Source organism: Chaetodon auriga, chromosome 7, assembly GCF_051107435.1.
Source record: "Chaetodon auriga isolate fChaAug3 chromosome 7, fChaAug3.hap1, whole genome shotgun sequence".
NCBI classification, from domain to species: domain Eukaryota; kingdom Metazoa; phylum Chordata; class Actinopteri; order Chaetodontiformes; family Chaetodontidae; genus Chaetodon; species Chaetodon auriga.
In genome coordinates this window covers 10,765,269-10,784,593 of record NC_135080.1, presented here as the reverse complement: position 1 = coordinate 10,784,593, position 19,325 = coordinate 10,765,269, and the positions used below count along the sequence as shown (strand labels likewise).

The 19,325-nt window shown below is 42.9% G+C and overlaps 2 protein-coding genes across 4 annotated transcripts; one reads left to right on the top strand and one right to left on the bottom strand.

Moving 5' to 3' along the window:
* The first annotated feature begins 157 nt into the window (after nucleotides 1–157).
* mrpl28 (mitochondrial ribosomal protein L28) lies at nucleotides 158–3,564 on the top strand. The gene is made up of 6 exons (XM_076734273.1): nucleotides 158–278; nucleotides 1,036–1,345; nucleotides 1,862–2,014; nucleotides 2,099–2,233; nucleotides 2,354–2,440; nucleotides 2,662–3,564. Exons 2-6 carry the CDS (start codon nucleotides 1,061–1,063, stop codon nucleotides 2,755–2,757), a joined length of 756 nt encoding a protein of 251 aa, XP_076590388.1. The 5' UTR covers nucleotides 158–278; nucleotides 1,036–1,060; the 3' UTR covers nucleotides 2,758–3,564.
* Nucleotides 3,565–8,328: 4,764 nt separating this feature from the next.
* relb (v-rel avian reticuloendotheliosis viral oncogene homolog B) lies at nucleotides 8,329–19,218 on the bottom strand. 3 transcript variants are annotated; one of them, XM_076736055.1, is made up of 11 exons: nucleotides 18,915–19,218; nucleotides 18,644–18,664; nucleotides 17,541–17,716; nucleotides 13,942–14,277; nucleotides 12,609–12,775; nucleotides 12,400–12,491; nucleotides 12,134–12,265; nucleotides 11,929–12,033; nucleotides 10,601–10,816; nucleotides 10,424–10,495; nucleotides 8,329–9,663 (listed from the first exon to the last, which is right to left on the bottom strand). In XM_076736055.1, exons 1-11 carry the CDS (start codon nucleotides 18,946–18,948, stop codon nucleotides 9,221–9,223), a joined length of 1,794 nt encoding a protein of 597 aa, XP_076592170.1. In that variant the 5' UTR covers nucleotides 18,949–19,218; the 3' UTR covers nucleotides 8,329–9,220. The 3 variants fall into 3 exon arrangements, with proteins under 3 accessions (XP_076592170.1, XP_076592169.1, XP_076592171.1); XM_076736054.1 differs by having other exon boundaries at nucleotides 8,329–9,666; nucleotides 18,915–19,179; XM_076736056.1 differs by lacking the exon at nucleotides 18,644–18,664 and having other exon boundaries at nucleotides 8,329–9,666; nucleotides 18,915–19,061.
* Nucleotides 19,219–19,325: the final 107 nt, after the last annotated feature.

The following is a 19,325-nucleotide window of genomic DNA, read 5'->3' as shown; positions in this document are numbered from 1 at the left end:
GTGTTCAATCTGTGATCAGTGTGATTTGGGGAGTTTGCTGTGACTATACATCCGCTTTGGCCGGAAAATATATTGATTGACATTGGTGAAAGCCAATCATCCACGAGAACTTGTTCATCATCCAATCATGTTCCTCGTTGGTGTAGGTACGTCAATCAATGCGGAAACATGCCTGTTTAGCAGAAGATGCGTGATGTCCTTGCTTGCTAGAGTTTGGGATAACGCGGATTAAAAACTCAAACTGTATTCCACAGAGGTCATTGTTTTCTTATTACCCGGTAAGACAGACGTCGTGAACGTATTTCCAATGGTGTATTAGTGTCGTAGAGGCCCTTTTTCGTAAAATTAACCGATTAATAAGTGTGCTGTTGGCCTGTGCCCGTTAGCGACATGCTAACATGCTAACGAGTGTAATGTTATCAAAGTTATTCTGTGGTGCTTGAGAGTTTCTGTAAATATGTATGTAGTTAATTCTACCATTATTATTATTACTATTATTATTAAATATTTACTTGCAAGAGACGCTCTGTACCAGGCAACCAGCGGTCATAAACTGGACATCTGCAGCTAGTTAGTTTTAAAGCAAGCCCACAACTTTACTGCCCCTTACCATTTCAGAGTATCATTTAGCAGGTTTTAATTGTTTGAAATGAAACACGTTAAACCAGCGGCGTAGTGTTATTATTTAAATACACTGGTTGGTCTATAGGACCCTGGGAAAAATGGGCAGGGGATTGTTTGTTGTAGACTAATTTAAAAAGAAATGAGCAGAATATCACTGATGAATATAATCATTAATGATCACTATTGATAGTCGTTACTGAAAAGTCTTTCCTGGTTCAGCTCTGGACCAACTTAAAGTTTTGTAATTATTTAAATGTTTCCTGCGTGTGGAAGAAAAGTGTAAGGGCTCCTTCACCTGCAGAAAATGTTTAAATGAACATGAAGGCACTTTAAATTGGTTCAGAGAGCCGAGCTTTGTATTTCACGTAGCTGTTTGTTTCATCTTGACATTTTCCTTACTCTGTCTTACAGATTTGACTTTGAAAGACGATCCATTATGCCTCTTCATAAGTACCCCCCCAAACTCTGGGATGCCCTGAAGCTGAAGCAGGGCATCTACACTCGTCTCCCTAAACACTACCTCAAGTCCCTCGAGAAGAAAGAGCCCACCCCTGTCCATTGGAAGCCTCTGGGAGTCCAGTACCGAGCCAACCCAGTGACTGGGCAGAAGGAACGGGTGCAGGATGTCCCGATCCCCATCTACTACCCTCCACACTCACAGGACGGCCTGTGGGGAGGAGAGGGCTGGATATCCGGCTTCAGATATGCCAACAATGACAAGGTGAGTCTCCAGGAAGATGAATTATTATTACTTTCCTTTAGTATGATGTGATATTTTGTTTGTTTTGTTTTTTAAGATTTTAAAATGTCAAAAAAAAATGTGAAAAGTCCTCATTGAGATTTTCCATAAATGACAAAGAAACGCAACAGATCTTTTCATTTAAGAAGCTGGAACCAGCAAATATTTGACATCTGTGCTTGAAAAATGGCTTCAATGATTGATTGATTATTAGAATAGTTGGCAATTGAGTTTCTTTCCAGCAATTAATTGACCAAATGTTGCAGCTCTAATGTTGATACACTATTGCCAAGCAAAATATCACATTAAGTTGTTATTGATCTTTTTCCCTGAACTCCACATTGTGTTATTTAGAGATGGTAGATTTTTCCGACATGTTCTATGCTTTTGTACTAAAGTCCACAAAAGTAATTTTTTTGACACATGTAGCTCTAGACTTCATACTTCAGTTTGTCTGTCTCATGTTTTTATTGATCTCTGAATTGTCACTTTGCGTAGATGTCGACTCGTCTGAAGAAGACCTGGAAACCGCAGCTGTTCAAGAGAGAGCTGTACAGCGAGATCCTCGACCACAAGTTCACCATCACAGTCACACCGCGCACTCTGGACCTCATCGATGCTGCCTACGGATTTGACTTTTATATTCTTAAAGTAAGAGAACGCCTCCTCTGTGTGACAAAATGTACATTTTCCACAGGGCTTTTAACATGACTGTAATCATCCATCTCCTGTCAGACGTCAAAGGAAGACCTGAACTCCAAGCTGGGGATGAACCTGAAGAGGGCCATGTTGCTTCGCCTGGCACACAAAAACACAGAGCTTTACCCCAACGACCCCGTCAAGAGAGAGAAGGTCTACAGCAAATACAAGGTAGGTGGGCTGTGTGGGAGTGGAGAGATTTCTGTCTTAGCTAACCTCGGTATGAGAGAAGGAGCTGCAATTAAAAGACGAATGACATGTTTCTTTCCCCGCTCTCTTATGTCTCAACAGCAGTTTGAGATCCCTGCGGAGGAGGCCGAGTGGGTGGGTCTGAATCTGGAGGAGGCCGTGGAGAAACAGAGGCAACTGGAGCGCAAGGTAACACAGTCCTCAAACACAACACAGTGTGCCGTTTCACCTGCATGATTATTAAGGAACTTCGAAATTGGAGACACAAAGTGCAAAGGTCTTCAGTTTTTCTCATGAAAATATATACATTACCCTCCTTAACCAAATCCAAGATCCTGCTTTGTAATGATAACAACGTGTCCATTCTGTGATGAGTCTGTCCTGACACTCTTTTGTTCTTGTCTCTTCAGGAGCCCAAACCTCTCTTCAAGGTTTACGTGGACAAGCTGGTGGAGGATCTGCAGCACCAGAAACTCTCAGAGCCACACCTCATAGAGAAGAAGTGACAGCCTGAATCATCTGAGCAGGACCAGAGGCAGCGTTTTAAACTGAAAAAGTCAGCAGGTTGAACTGTCAAACTTCTCCAGATGGTGGTGGGAGTCACTGAGTTTCTGAAACAGAGAGCTTCCTGCAGGTTCACCTGTCCTTCTGGGGGCGACACTGAGGTGGGAGCGGCACAGATGAGTTTGGAGCAATGCTTATTTATTTCCCCTTGGAATTGAGATCCAGTCATAAGACATTTTAAGGATTAGGGGAGAAGCCTCCATCAGTGTAAATACTCCCTGACCAGCTGTGATATAAGGCTGTTGTACAAGATATATGAAAAATAAAATATTACTGGTTATTTCTTAAACCTTGTTTCTGCTAACCTGTTCTCCAGTAACCCAGATCACTAATTATGTAATTAACATTTTCGGAAACCCTTATTTGGTCCCTTGCACAGAGTTAGATGAGAAGATTGGCACTTTTTTCATGTCTGTGTGGTAAACATGATGCTGTAGCTAGCTTCTTAGCATAGTTTAGCATATAGACAGGGTGAAACAGATAGCCTGGTTCTGTCCAGTGCTGAGAAAATCAACCTACCAGCATCTCTAAAGCTCACCAATGAACTTATTTTATCTAATTTGTTTAAGATGGACTAAAACCACAGTGTGAGAATAGCATGTTTTGTTTTTATGCGTCAGAGTATTTCTTGGTTGGACGTCGTCATTTTCTAATCCCTTGTCCATTTCCAGTCTTAATGCTAAGCTAACCATAAACTGGCTGTGGCTACATTTAATGGATAAAGAAATAAAGAAAAGAAATGAAGAAAGGACATTTTAATTTAAATACATTTAAAAACACATTATTCCACATCTGTTTTGGTAGACGTATCAGTGTTAGCCAGCAGGCTAATCTTCAGCTGCAGCGAGATGTTCTCAAACCAATGACCTTTTGAAATTACGACACACAAACCGAACACAATAAAACACTAAAAAGACAAAGTTAACAGACTCGAGATAAACAAAGCACTGATGCAATGACATCCACTGTTCTGTACAGGTAGCCTGCAAAGCAGAGAAATACTTTCATACACTCAAAATGTAAGACCATAGTCTTAAGACTCAACTGTAAAAGTATTAATACCACATTGTTAATAAAATATTATTAGATAGGCCCATAAATCAACATCATCAACTCTCAGCAAAGCAGCTTTTGAAGTACAAGTTTGAGGATGTTCTGTAAATGTTGGACATGCTGTGTCAGTGTTTCCCCATTAGATGGAGCCAAAGTGTTTTAAGTGAGTAAAGTCACCATTTAAGGCCGTGAGAGATCAGGTCTAGTTTGAATTACTGAGCCTACTTGGTTTTACTAAAATCAAGCTGCAATGTAGGATTTCCAGACATTAATCAAGTCCATCAATAAACCAAAAAACCCCACATGTCCACCTTCAAACAGCAGTGAAACAGCTCCTGTGTTTCTCAGTGTTTGTGTGGGCACTGCCATCAGAACAAACAGAGCATAATAAACCACACATCTGCCCATGAAGACAGCACTTAATGCAGCTGAGGCCTCACACGGAGCTCAAGGTGACCAGTGGAAAACAAGACGAGGCGGTTATGAAAACAAAAAAAAAAGCCGTTTCTCGCCTGGTTTCGCTTTCTGCACTTCTCTGTGATCTGTGTCTGCTGTATTTGGCGTTTTGTCACTTTGTGGTTGCAGTATGCAATTATGGTAAGATGGGGAGTCCCTACTGGCGCGGGGACTCCCGTGGGTGTTGTAACCTGGCAACAGAGAAAGAGAAAAGATACCTGGCACCTGTAAACAGAAAGATAGACTCCGTATATAGCAGCATCCTCAGTGTGGAATTACCCTTTGGTGTAGTGATAAGCACATCATCCATGTTAACAAAATCTCTGAACGTGACACATACCAAGAGCCACTGCTGGTCATTTGGTGACACATGGCTGCTTCATCTTCATCATCTCCTCTGAGCTGCACGAGGCTTAATAGTTAGTGACGTTTTTCCATTTAAAATCAGGACACAAAGAGAAATCCATTCAGTCCGATTAGCTTTTGTGAAGCTTCAGTCCATGACCATGTGTGACCCGTCTGTGTCACTTTTTTTTTTTTTTTCCGTCAGCCATCAGCCTCCACCTGTCGTCACTTCTCAACTATCCCTGTTTACATTCACTCGTTTAAATGTTTATTTTGGTTGGTGCCCCTTTACCAATCTCGTTTCCGATCCACCCTTTAGCCCAAATTGATTTTTCTTATTGCACTCAGGTGAGTGAAACTTGGACAGGAACAGTTGTAGAAAGCTGTGCTGGTACCTGTGAAGCCTGGTACCCTTTACCCACACTGGCTTTAGGGATGGCAGTGTGTCAGTCCAGCAACTTGAGTTCAGGCTGAAATATCTCAACTTTCAGACAGATTGCTGTGAAATTTGATGCAGAAGTTTTCATAAAGTTCACCATCAGGTCACAGTTTTAATCTGTCCAACACTTTCATTTTCAACTGAAACCCATCAGCGGTGCTTATGTTTACTGCTGATTGGCAAATGCAGCATGCTAACACACTGAATAAGATGTTGAACATGAATATTATGCCTACTTAACATCATGTCAGCATATTCAGTTTTTTTTTTTATCTCACTGAAGACTGAAAGTGTAATAAAATTAATCAACAACTGCATAAACCTCATGAGAAATTGGGTTGATGGTGACAAAACAGGTTCTTCTGCTCCACCAGGTCTTGTCACTGAGGCTTTGGCTCTTCTCCTCGTCTGTTCAAACCACCCTAATTGATATTTTGGTGACAACTGGCTTCCCGTCAAATTCAGTCCAGATCAAGCTGCTTGTGGTCACATTTAGACTTCCGCATGCTTACATTACTGCAGCCTCGATCAGGCTGTGCTGGTTGTTCTTCGATAGAGTATTGAAGCCAAAGGTGACTGTGATGTTGAGTAAAGTTGAAGCATGGTGCCACTGTTTTCCCAAAGTGTGTGTGTGTGTGTGTGTGTGTGTGTGTGTGTGTGTGTGTGAGATTTCTCAGCAAATGCCTGATGACCTGACAGAGTGGGCGCGACTCCAGTGAAAGCCTCCAGTGTGAATTAATCTAAGTGAAAGTAACACCTCCTCTTCCTGAGGTTAAGAAACATACCAACTCCCAGATTGCATCTCTCTGTAACAGCGCCTCTATATTTGATTGTTTCCACCACACGACTCATCCGGTCTGCTCAGTATTCCCCAGAGTCTCCGCAAACCAACAGACACCTCTACCCATCATACACCTGAAAGTGGAGGTGCAGTCTGAAAACGCTGCTTTATTACACTGAGAAACAACATTAGTCTGATATAGTTAACGCACTGAGGAGAGAAATGCTGCCTCATAGATTTCTACCTTTTTAATCCTAATCCAGACTCATCAGGCTGATGCAACCTTTGGACAGCTGTTCAGTCTAATACAGAGCGAGCACAGATCATGTCTGGACTTTCCAAGAACAGACGACTGAGTGAAACTATAGTCCCTGAAGTGTTCAAGTGACATGTGAGAGGACGTCTCCATCTGGCCAGTTTTAACACGTCCTCTGTCCTGAGTCTTTGCAAATGAAGTCTCTTGCCAAGAGTTGGTTGAAAAAATTGATGCCACTGTCATGTCTGTTAAAAATTAAATTAAGGTACAGGAGCTGGTTAGTTTAGCATAAAGACGGGACTGGAAGCAGGCAGTCTGACTGTGTACAAAATAGAAAAAAAAAAAAAAACACTTACCAGCACTGCTAAAGCTTACTAATTAACACGTCGTATTGTTTGGTTCATTTAGACAGCCAGGCCAGCTGTTCCCTCTGCTTCCAGTCTGCATGCTAAGATAACCAGCTGCTGACTCCAGCTTCATCTACGTCCACACGTGGTATCAGTCCTCTCAAGAAAGCAAGTCAACATTTCTAAAATGTTGAACTCTCAGAGTAAAACTAATCTTTTATCAGAAAATCCTGAACTATGCAAATACTTCCTGTAAGTGTCAGGCCAGTACAGCCAGGCTGCAGCTGAGCTCTGTACAAATACACAGCTGTTCATCAAAGCATCACTTTTCAACCTTCGGCACAGAGGATGACCATGTGTTGAAAGTGATTGCGTGGACATGTCTGGACGAGTCCCAGCAGCAGGGAACGGCGGTGCCATTTCATAGGAAGTAATGTGTATCTCTGTGTGTGTACACTAGATAAAAGGCCTTGGACGCCAGCCCAGCGTGGAGTTTCCCAGTGGTTGCAAGTGACGAGCGGAGGCTGAAAAGGTAACACCTGCGCCAACCAACACACTGCCAACAGCAGAGCATGACAGATGGACGATTGAGAATGTTTAATACTCAGTAAACCATTGTTTACTTCTCAGTAAAAACTGGTTTGTGACTATCATTTCAGCTTAAATACTATTAGACAATTAGCAGCAACAATTTTGCTAATTTATCACTCAAAAATACCAAAATTTATCGGTTTCAACTTAAATTTCTTCTTAGATTTGCTACTTTTTTCATCACCTTGGACTATGGGAAATTTCAATGGATGTTTTCCCACTGTTTTCTAATATTGTGTAGATTAAACAATTAATGAATTAACTGATCCTGAAAATAATCGTTAAAGTTACAATCCTTGCAAAATAATTCTATCAAACGCTCCTTGAGCAGCTAATTTGTCAGAGTTGGAAAAAAAAGCAAAGGTGTATCTGTTGTGTGAAGGCAGTCTGAATCATGGCGGAAATGGCGGACTCCGCCACTTATTTACTTCAGAGTGTAAATATTAATGGCTTTTACTGCAAAAATCAAAAACTGGGTTTAATTGAATGAAAATCGTACATTCCACAACTTTCCCAGTCTTTAGCTGTTCCTGTCCCAACTTGTTTGAAACATATTTCTGCATCAAAAATCAATGAAGCTGATGAGGTCAAACACTAAATGTAGTGTCTTTGTACTGTTTCAGTTGAGTATATGTCAAAAAGGATTAGTTCTGTTTTATTTATCTTGTTCACAACGCCCCAACTTCTTTGGAATCAGGGCTGTAATAGCGTAATTCCCAATCTGTCTTGATCTATGAAAATTTCTGAAGTGGCGTAACAAGTTTCCCAATAAGCCTTTGGCCTTTCAAAAGACTCTGCACGCAAACCACAAACTAAAAGGAGAAACGGATTTTCTTTAGCCTGGATTATTGTCTGAAGTTTCTGAGGATAAACAGTCTTTGTGTTGCTCGTGTGAGGTAAAGATGCTGCGACTGAACAGACCAGCAAGGTGTCTGAGAGCCACGAACAAAGGACTCTCTTCATCTGAGCGTTTCTCTTTAATTTCTTGGGCAAACGAGTCACGCAACGTCATCCCGTGACACTGCTGGCATTGAAAGCTCAGATGTAAGAAGCGTAAAACCATCTACTTTCTGTTGCCAAGATTCATTGTTTTTGTAAGTGAGCGAGCAGGTTAGGAATGTGTGTAGGCCGGCAGCTGAAGATGGCTCACATTCACAAGTGTCCTCTTCCTTTTTTGTTTCTTTTTACAGGTCACAAACCATCACAAAAGCAGTAGTTTCAGAGGAAGTAACGACAGGACAGAAATAACACCAACTGAGATTTTATTTTTGTCTCTTCTGAAATATTGACACTACAGTGCAGCAGCGAGGGGGCGGAGTTGGACGTGTGACAGGCTGCGAGTGGAAATTTGAATGCTTTGCACGAGAGTGAAACTGCGGAACAAAAGGAACTGGCACAGAGCTATGAATACGAGGAAGACTGGTTTCTATTGCATTTAAGTAGATTAACTATTAAACAAGCCAGCTGCTGTGACGGCCACATCAGCAGAGTAACAACACACAAGAACAATGTGAAGAACAGATCTGGAACTACTCTTCTTGAGACTTAGTTTTAAAAGTACAATCCAAAAACTTTGCACAAACACGACAGGTATTTCAGTCTTACCACATCAATCATTTAATACAATAAGACAGCAGCTTATGGAAGGGTCTCTGCTGTTCAATATGTCCAACGAGTCTCTTTTAAGCTCCATCACCGTCGTCTGACCTTAAGCCTGCAGATTAATGCTAGCAGTATTTAATATTTAAGAATGTTAACCTTGCTAAAGCCTTGACCAGCAAGGCGTTCAGACAAAGATAAAGACAGGGGGTGAGTGAGGGGGCAACAGTGCAGAGCTGTGAAACCAGAGTCTACAAACACATTTCACATAATCTTGTTTGGCTCGAACCCCTGAGGGACTGAGGGACAAGTTCACCATTCTGGGAAATAAGCTTATTCTCTTTCTTGCTGAGAGTTAGATTAGAAGATTGATACCATTCTCATCAAGCTGGTTAGCTTAGTATAGCTTAGCACAAAGACAGGAAACAGGGGGCACAGCTAGCTTGCCTGGCTCTCTCCAAAGGTTATAAGAATATTTCCCAAAATGTCCAATTATTCTCTTGTGTAAAAGCGCTACATGATCCTGTCTGTCCCGTCCTCAGGGCTCGTCCTCTGTCTTCACCTGGACCACGTTGGAGGGGCTCTCCTGCGCCTCTGACTGCGGAGTCTGGTTCTCGTTGACGAGCATGTTGAACTGCAAGTCGTTGTAATGGGAAAAGTCCTGCGCGTACGAGCCAAAGTTCTGGTTAAAGTTCAGATCCATGTTGGCAAACGTGCCGTTGGTGTCGGGCCCCTGATCAAAGCCAGGGGGCACGGACAAGGTGAAGCTCGGGTCGGTTATCATGTCCCATAATGCAGGTATTTCCAGCAACTGGTTGAGGATGGCTGTCGTATCGGTGCCACTGTTTGAGTCCTGGACCTCATTGTAACACATTTCCCCTAAAGTGGAGGCCCCGGGCTGGGCGGCACAAAGCCTCTCGTCTGGAGACACGGTTTGAGGCTGCGGGAAGTGGAAGGGCTGCTCTGCTGCAGGTGCACTTTCTGCTGCAGGAGAGGAAACAGAGAACATGAATGTGTGCACATGATGTGTGCATATCAGAATTATTGCAGTTTTGTTTTTGTTTTTTTCGTTTTTATTTGATTTTTTTTATTTCACTTTTAATTTAGTTGTCAGTTCAGTTTAGTTTCAGTTAGCTGGATTTGCTCATTTCAGTTTAGTTTTTATGGACACTGACTCACAGTCATGGAGACATCACCAGTCTAAAGAAACATGCATCAACGTCTCCAAATTGATTTGAGCAAATAGCAAAGGCTAAAGCTTAAGAAAACAAAATGTATATTTTTTTTTTATCTTAGTTTCGTAAGAACCTAATATCGTCTCAGTTAGTCCAGTTTTTATTTTATTTTTATTTTTGTAGGATAAAGAAGGATCTTAACCCACAAACTGATCAGGGCCAACTAATTTACGATTTTCTGCAAGATTGGCGGTTGTTTGACTTGCAATGTGAGAGGAGATCACAACGCCTGATTAATTGTCTGTGCAGAAAAGTTGATTACAGTGTGTGTTAACACAAAATACAAGATTAACAAAAGGCACAGTGTCTGTTGTTACTCTTAGTGGCGACAGCTGTGCTTTTCCTGCTGTGACAAACGCTGTAAAAAAAGGCCGATTCAGACCAACAATCTGACCAACACAAAGGTCAACTCTCCTCATTGAATCAGTTTCCCTCGACTGCCTCGACATACCACAAGAACAAACATGAATAAAGAAAGAAAAGGACTGACGATGCTAAAGCCTCACCCGTCACACAAGGCTTCTCTCTGAAGCTGATGTCTGACTTTATCTTTCTCTTCCGCTTCACCTCATATGGATCTGAAATGAGGACAGAAATAATTAACCTCCTGCTTGTTAGTAGAAGTCATTTTAGATAACGCTGCCGTCGATCACACGGTTCAGCGCTGTGCAGTCCTGGCTGACCTGGGTTGTGCGGCAGGTACGTGAAGCTAATCGGCTCGCTCTCCATCTGGTCTGAGAGGCGACGGAGGGTGACGCTGACTTCAACCTCCTCCGTGATGTCCTGGTCCTGGTAGGGTGGGGTCTTAAACACGATGGCGATCTGCCGGTGCACGTCTGTCTGGGCAAACTCCCCGCTCGCCTTCCACGACCCTCGCCTGAAGATGATCTCTATGTCATCTGTGGATCAGTGACAACACACAGAGCCGTGCTAAACAGGAAAAATGACACAGCTGCATGAGAATAAAGGATTATTGTTTCAAACTATTGAGATCTTTTATCTGATCACACAGTGTTGTATTCAGCAGTAAGATTACATTTCAGCATCTGAGGTTATTATTATTTTTATAACTGCAGCACCTTTCATTCGTAAGAAATGCAGCTCAAAGTGCTTTAGACCACTCACTTCCCCAACCACCCACCCGGGTCTCTGATTGACTCTTTGCTCACCCTCGACCCTGCACAAAAACGCTCCATCTCTGTGATTTACAACTCCATCAATTCCCTTAACCCTGACCAAATGACTCGCCTGAAGCTGACCTGGGAGGAGGTGATAGGAGTACCAATATCAGACAACCATTGGGACCAAATTCTTAAGCTGGTTCACTCGCCCTCCATGTGTGCTAGGCACAGCTTATTACAATGTAAGGTTCTTTTCAGAGTGCACTACACAAACGCTCAGCTGGCGAAGATTTACCCAGGCACCAGTGACAGTTGTAATAAGTGTAAGCAGTCACCTGCTAATCATACACACATGTTTTGTTCCTGTCCGAACTTCACCGGTTTTTGGTGCCAAATTTTTGACAAACTTGCAATAGTGCTTGATATGGATCCCTGTTTGGTTCCCCCTGACTTACAACACCTAATCTCCCTATGGCAAAGCGCTGGGTATTGGCCTTTACAACTCTATTGGCCAGACGCCTTATTTTGTTAAAGTTTAAACATGTTCTCCCCCCTTCACACAATAGGGAGGTCCTAATTCATATCAAACTTGAGAAGGTTTGATTCTCACTTGCGGGTTCTGGTAATGTTTTCAGTAAAACCTGGCATCCCCTCTTAGAGTACTTTGACAGAATTACTATTCACCCAGAAAGTGACTAGAGTTTGGCAGCGTAGAGAGGAAGAGTCACATCATCATCATACTCTAAATGTCTGCCGTTTGGTTGGGTTGTATGTGACCCAGCAGAGGATGTTTTAGACACTGAACTCCTGCAGTGGACGCTGAGCTTGTCCCATGTTCAGTTTTGTCCCCCCTCTGTTTATTCTGCAGCTGGTCAACAGAATGATCTTACCTTTCTGCACTTTGTCACACAGCATGTAGATCTCTGTCTTGCCGGCGCAGGAACCTTTGTACTCGTTCAAACAGCTGATCTTCAGCTGCGATGTCGTCGTGGCCTCTGTGAGCCAAACAAACACGCAGCAATGCATCAGAATCAGGAAATACATTCACATATTTTTAAGGTAGGTCATAAGTGTGTGTGTCTGGCAGCGTCTCACTCTTGTCATAGATGGGGTTGGACACCACTGGGCTGAGACTGTCTTTTCTGCCATCATTCCACTCAATCTCACACTGAAAACACAGACGCACGGCGTTCATGTCCATGTCTTCAATGCCCTTTGAGTCGCCAGCTGAGGGACAAAAAGACACAAGATCAATCATGAAGTCTGATTTTTGAGGACAGTGAGGACAGAAGACACTGTATCATCCTTTATATTTAAATATACGGATGGACAGAAAAACTACAATATGGGATTGATCTTACTTTGAAAGGGGTCGATATTTAGGCCTCTTCTTTTCTGAAGTGAAACGTCCAGCTCTTTCCTCCTCACACACTGAATCCCAAGGTTAGCAAAGCTGCAAGTCCAGAAGGGAGTGAAGAAGGGAACGATGTTATGATGTGAAGAGTGTAGGGAAGAGATAAAAAAAAAAAGCTGTGCTGGGAGGAGATAAACGAGAAGACGGGACGTGCACCTGTGACGCCGGTTGTTGTGAGGATTGAGCGTGACCACGCAGATTCCTGAACCATTCGGGCAATCTTTACCCACAAGGCAGTGGGGGTGAGGCCTGTGTGGGAGGTCTTTGGTCACCAAGGAAACGGTGACTGTGACCCTCTTTATGTCATCAATGGGACCTTGAATCTGAAAGCGAGGACAGGACAGAAAGATGAACAACAGGAGTACGAACAGAGAAATAAGATCTACACACACAAACCTGGCGTGTGAATTGTTGTATTGTTAAACAGGAAGTGTTTCAACGTGGTGACTTTATCATTCTAATACTCAGAAAAAAGGATGGAGCCAAATTCAGAAACATTATGCAGCAAATTCTGCCTGAGAGAGAGCGGCAAGCTGTTCCAATTCAGATCAGCAGCCAGTCTCAGCCTTTATTTTCCATTCTTCAAGCTGTATTTGTGCATTTATTTATCATATTAAATATCTGAACGGGAGGAGGACAACACGAAGAGCTCATACCTAATGTGAGGCTGCTTCTGTCACATTGACGTGGTTGTGTTCTGTGTATTATGCAGCTGGTTCTGGTCCCCAGAACAGACTGAAACACCACTAACCTCCTTTAATGCCTGCACACACTATTTACCTTTTTATATTTCATACAGTTCATTTTTTGTTACATTCTTCATTGGAAATTTGCACAAAGGTTTTAAATAATAGGAGAAAAATAATCAAAATGATGAAGTGTATAATTCAAAAAGCAGTGAGAAATAGGCCTTCCCCTTGTGGTGATGGTATATCCATTGAATTTAGAGAAAATGTGCTATACTGAGATATGTTTCGTTATCTGGATATGAGATTTCGGTTGTATTGCACAGCCCAACTGATCGCTGGGTTTCAATTTCATGAAGAATTACAGGTGGACAAAAAGCAGACATGCTGAAAACCTATATATTAAGCTCAGGTTTTACTTAAATTACTAGACTTCATCTACACAAATTGCAGTGATCCACTGATGTCTCACTAAAAACCCCCACATGTCTTAAGTGTGGCCCTCGTTGGTGATGGTGTTCGTATAGGGTGAAGATGAACGTGTAGGAGTGTTTGTTAGTATGCAGGGAGGGAATAAACCGCCTGTCTTTGACCACACTTGAGTTGGGATTTGTGGGGACTTTCTAATTGACTCTAGCAACCCACATCCTTCCAGCTCCACCCATCTTCACCGGCCGACATTGGGGGTTCAAGTGTGAACACCAAACAAGGGCTGTGGTTGAAACCCTCTCAACAGTCTCAGAGGCAAGTAAACCCCCTTGAAGGTCCAAAACAAAAACCGAGTTTAACTGTGTTGTGTCTACCTCTATTGCAGGCTGAGTCTTGTTGGTTTCAGTGCTGGACGTCCCCAAGATGCTGCCAGCTGAGCGTCCCTCACACTCATAGCGAAACCTCATGCCTCTCTCCTTGGGCTCCTCCACCACCACCAGTTTGGGCTTCTGTAGAATCTGCTCCAGCATCTCGGTGTCGCCTACCCGGTTCTGAGCGGAAACGCCACCGGAGCTCTTAGAGGCCAGCAAACAGGAGGAGCCTCGGCCACGGCGAGAGGAACCGGCTGCAGAGGCGCCTCCCCGGGAAGGATGAGCCATGTCTCTGGACGTGCACGACTGCTGCAGGGGCTGAGGGAAGGTGCAGGTTGGCTGTGAGGAAAAAAAATAACACAACCTTATTAACATTATTTAACCTCTATTCAACCAATTCAGTCGCGATGCAGACAAGACAACACGAATCAGACAGCAGCTAAAACAATACAAAAGACTGAGGCTAAGAACAGACACAAAATGAAAATGGAGTCCGCAGTCAGCAGATACACGTCCTGTGATCTGAGATAATGGCAAGATCAAATACACATGCAGAAATATGATGGTTTTAAAACAGTGTATACACACAAGCTTCAAAAGAGAAACTAACGAGCCTTCAGTCTCTGTTGACAAGTTTTTCAACATGAGAAACACATGAGAAAGAAATTCATCAAGCCAAGATATTTGTAACAGGCAGCAACTTCTATTGTCTTTTTTCTGAAGCTGCAGCAATATCCACAATGTCTATAGACAGTGATAGAAAATGTAATGATCTGATACTTTATTTATACTCCACTACATTTGTCTGAGACCTATAGCTACAAGTTACTTTTCAGATTAAGATTTTTACAGAAAAACTCCACCTTTCTGGTCTGCAACCCCTTCAAAGAAGCTGTCTAGCTCCCTGTCATGTTTCAGATGTCTGCATTTACACATAAGTACTAACAATCTCATAACGTAACATTTAATAATATGTCAGTCACAGGGGCCTAAGTACACTTCACTGATAACACGTATGTAGAAAAAGTCCGAAATACTACAAGTACTACTAATGTCTATATGCTTCCCTGTAGCATTAAAAAAAAACCATCGACTTACAGCGGAAATAATGATAGCAATAATAAACAGTCACATGCAAGTATAAAACAGGGAACCACGTCTGTCGTCCATTATAGCGGATGACGCTGGAGGTGAGGCACTCTGCATCATAGCTGCAGTGAAACCAAGCAGCAAAACTGAGTCACTGCATAATTTTCCTTCATACATGTGCTTTCCATCAGTGCACAGAGTTAACCATGTGCTCATTTGACTCCTCTTGTTGCACTTTAATGTCTCATTTTTGCGTTACACCACAGCTCTTTCCGCTCCCACTCAGACTTGTTGTTGAATAGGTCCCTCTTAGTGCTGCTTTTACTTTTAGTACTTTTACTCTATCTGCTATATGCTCCCTGTCCTCACTCATCAATTTCTGTCCAGCTGGGCCTCTGATCGGCTTCCATGAGTCGTAAAAGAAAGACAAAGCATCACAAAAACATGTTAAACCTCACAAAACTCACATCATATTTAGAGTCTGAAGCATCAGCTAATATGTCTGAGGCATCGGTTTAACAACAAATGAATAACCAAACCTGCAGAGAACAAAGACGTAAAGAGGTTGAGCCCTTCGTCGCCTGTGTAGCGGTTACTCAGGCTGAGCGCTCATTAAACCGTTGCTGCAGAGATCTGGGTGATGCCTCTGCATGAGCTCATGTTTCACAATATCCTGTCGAGCCACAGATGTCTGTTCGTGTGCGTGCGTCTGTGAGCGTGTCAGCCTGGGCATACCTGTTAGCCTGAAGCCACCAGAGCTAAACAAAAGCCTGGCAGACTGAGCCAGCGAGCAGGAAACAGGATGTCAGCTCAACCTGACCTGGATCCACCAATTGGAGAAGCGGCGCGAGGCGAAGAATGTGACCTTTCACCCGCCGGTGGGTTTGGCTCATAAACAGAAAGGACGGCAAACTGAAAGTAGGAGTCAGATTACATTTCTTCCGCTCCTCCTTCCTCTCTCTCAGCCTCCTCCCCCAGGAAAGCGTGTTGAGGAGGTGTGTCAGCCTCTACCACGGGTCACAAAGACTTTTAAAAACAAATAAACAAAATAAATGTAGGAAACCCACATACAGGCCATTTGCCAATAAAGAGCTTCAGCTACTTTCTCACCTGCCTGCGCAGGCTACAGCGTCACTGCAGTCTGATCAGATTACACCACTTCTGATCTGCCTGCTGTTGGTAAACCACGTGCTTTATGGTAAGAGCCCAACCTGCCTGGCAGTCTAATTACTCTGTACAACGACAATACACCCGATCATCCGCAGGCTACACATGTGCAACACTGCACCTTCTTCCACCAAGAAAAAACCTCTTCACTAAAGCTGCACGGTTGCCTATTTTTACAGCCTAACAGAAGTGACGCCTGCCTGGAGCTTCCTCTATTGTTTGATAAGAACAAGCTTTCAACAGCATCATGAAGGAAATGTGGACAAAATCACTGACTGAGTCACAGTCATGGACAGTGTTTGTGTACTCATCATATGTAGTTCAGGGCTGTGACAAATGATTTTCATTATTGATTAATCTGCTGACTGCTGAGTCAATAAAATGTCAGAAAATAGTGAAACATCCCCAGAGGTCAAGGTAACATCTTCAAATTGCTTGTTTGACTGATTTTTTTTTGGTCTGAGCAACAGTCCAACACCTAAAATATACACTTCACCATACAGAATTGAAAAAGGAGACAGAAATCCTCACATATGAGAGGCTGAAACCAGATTTTTTGTATATTTTTGTTTGATAATTAATTTAAACAATCAAATAATTGTCAAAAATTGACGATAATTAATTTCCTGACAATTGACTTAGCGATTAATGGACTGCCTGTTTTGCCATTAATGTAGTGTAACCTTTGGTTTGGTAGCACAGAGCAAAATGCAAGAATATGCTTAAATATTTAAAAGATACACTGTGGAAGAATTGGCCACCTGTCGCAGGTCACTCCTAACAGATAGGGGGCAGTACATCACCAGAGTGACCGCTAACTGTTGCTTACTATACTCTTTGTGTAGCTATCGATGGCTGCAGCTACTAGCTGCTGTTAGATAGTTAGCTCAGTTAGCCGTGCAGCTAATGGTGCTATTAGCCAACTAAGTCTGCCGGCATAAATTTACAAATTCTACTATGGTGCAGAGATGACCCGCCCTAGTCTGCCTCTGATTGGCTAACTCTGATAATTCTTACAATTAAGGCAAAACAAGCTCATTTTAGCTCCATTAAAGGGAGAAAGTTTGGAATGTGTACTGTTTTTTTTCTGTTTAATAAGGAAAATAAGTGTAAGAATATTTTCATTCTTCACATTTTGTTAGTTTACTTTATTTATGACACTAAAAAGCTAAGAAAGCTCGTGAAGCATAGCAAACTCACATCTCCCTGCTGAAACTTGTCTCTTGAGGTACAAAGTGGTATTACGGCGCAGGAAGGGCTGCAGCTAACTGGTTAGCATGCTAACTTCACTAAATATCTCTGCAGCACAAAACATACACGCCGTTAACATAATTGATCCCACTCACCTGACATGCGGTGCCTCTCGCCACCAGCATGGACTGAGATGGCGGTGAGGAGCTCTGTTGGAGCCTCCTTGGGTTCTCGCTGTGCGGCTGGCAGATGAGGTCAACAGGAGGGCGAGGAGGTCCAGGGAGGGCTCCCGCCCGCTCATTGTACTCTGTGATGATTTCGGTGATGAGGTCTGTAAAACAGCATTGATGATAAACAGATAAGCAAACAAATAATCGGCAGATTAATCAATAAGGAAAATAATGGTAAATTGCAGCCCTACATTGAAGCAATGAAAAATAAAGGTAACAAGACTCTGCCTTTTTGTTAGTATATGCTGAACTTTGGATGTGATGTTTACTCCACACTGTCCATTATTTTCTTTATCAGAACACCTAGAAGTGCATTATCATGTTTATACCATGACCAAAAAATACAAACGTGTGGTGTTAAAATAGTTAGTTGAATCCATAGTTAGGCATTGTTGCTGTTTAGTGCTGCCTTTGTTGACACCAGTAGTAAAGTGAACCGTGTACCTGTGGTTGAGCCATACTGTCTGACACTTGCCAACCAAACAGAAACCAGAGTTTCCTGCAGCCACTTTGCATAACATATCAACAAAGCCGTCGTGACTTATGTGAAATGCAACTTAGGGAATGATTAGTCTATTATTGGGCACTTTTGATGACTGGGTACTCATTTATGCATTTTTCTAAAGAAGGAAATGTGACAACAGCTTGTCAAATGTTAATTTTGCTGGTTTTCTTACACTGTCACAGTGACGTCAGTAGGTTAAAGACATAAATAATAGGTCAATTAATGATGAATCGCAGCCTTAAATTAAAAAAATACATTTGAATGAATGCATGGAATGCTTAACTTAACTTAAACTTATCTTAAATGTGTCGTTTTGCACCTCTGGGCCACCGTACTCAATAAAGGCCGTGTGTTGAAAGATCACAACACCACATGAGGAAGTTGAACTACTAATGATAGTCTACTTCTGCATGAGGTCGCCTCTGGTCACACTTTTCAGTAACGCCGTATAGCAGCTGGCACATGCATGGCTGCATTTCTCCTCAGCGAAAAGTAAAAGCACAAACGAAGAGTCAACACTCACCGAAGTCTGTCTGCCCTCGATCTGCAGGACGAACAGAGAGCAGAGAGTCAGACGAAGCGGAAGAAAACAGCATGGAAATGTTAAAGCTGCACAAACAGAGCCGTGGGAGCCGGGTAGGAGCGCTCACATCCCGGCTATGGGTGTTGGCTCCTCTACCCTGACAAATCACATGCCTGGTGATGATGTCAGCTCTCTCTCACGCTCTTCCTCTCTCTCTCTCTCACACACACACACGCACACACAAACATAAAGACTGACTCTTCGCACCTACCAGAGATACCATTGAAGAGATCCATATCTTTCATCGCATGTGAAGAGTCTTTGAACCATCAACTCCTCCCTCTTGTCCTTGAAGTCTTTCCAAAGCGGATAATTTCCGGTATCTTGTCTTCTCGGTCGAAACTTGTCGCTTTCTTTAACACAGCTCCGGGAAAAGTCTCGTCGGGCTGGAAACTGAGCTCTGAGTGTTGGTGTCGGCAGGTGGAAAGGTGTTGACTCCGCTTGAACCCATGTGTCGAATGTCTAACGCTTACTTTGCTTCAGTTGAGTGTTTCCGCAGCAGCCTCGCTCTGATTGGCTGGTTCGGGACGTGGAAATCCCCTCAGCATCACGTCACCTACCAGACGGGAACCCCCGCCCCGAGAAGGCAGGTACGTTTCACTCACCATGAGCCCCACACTGC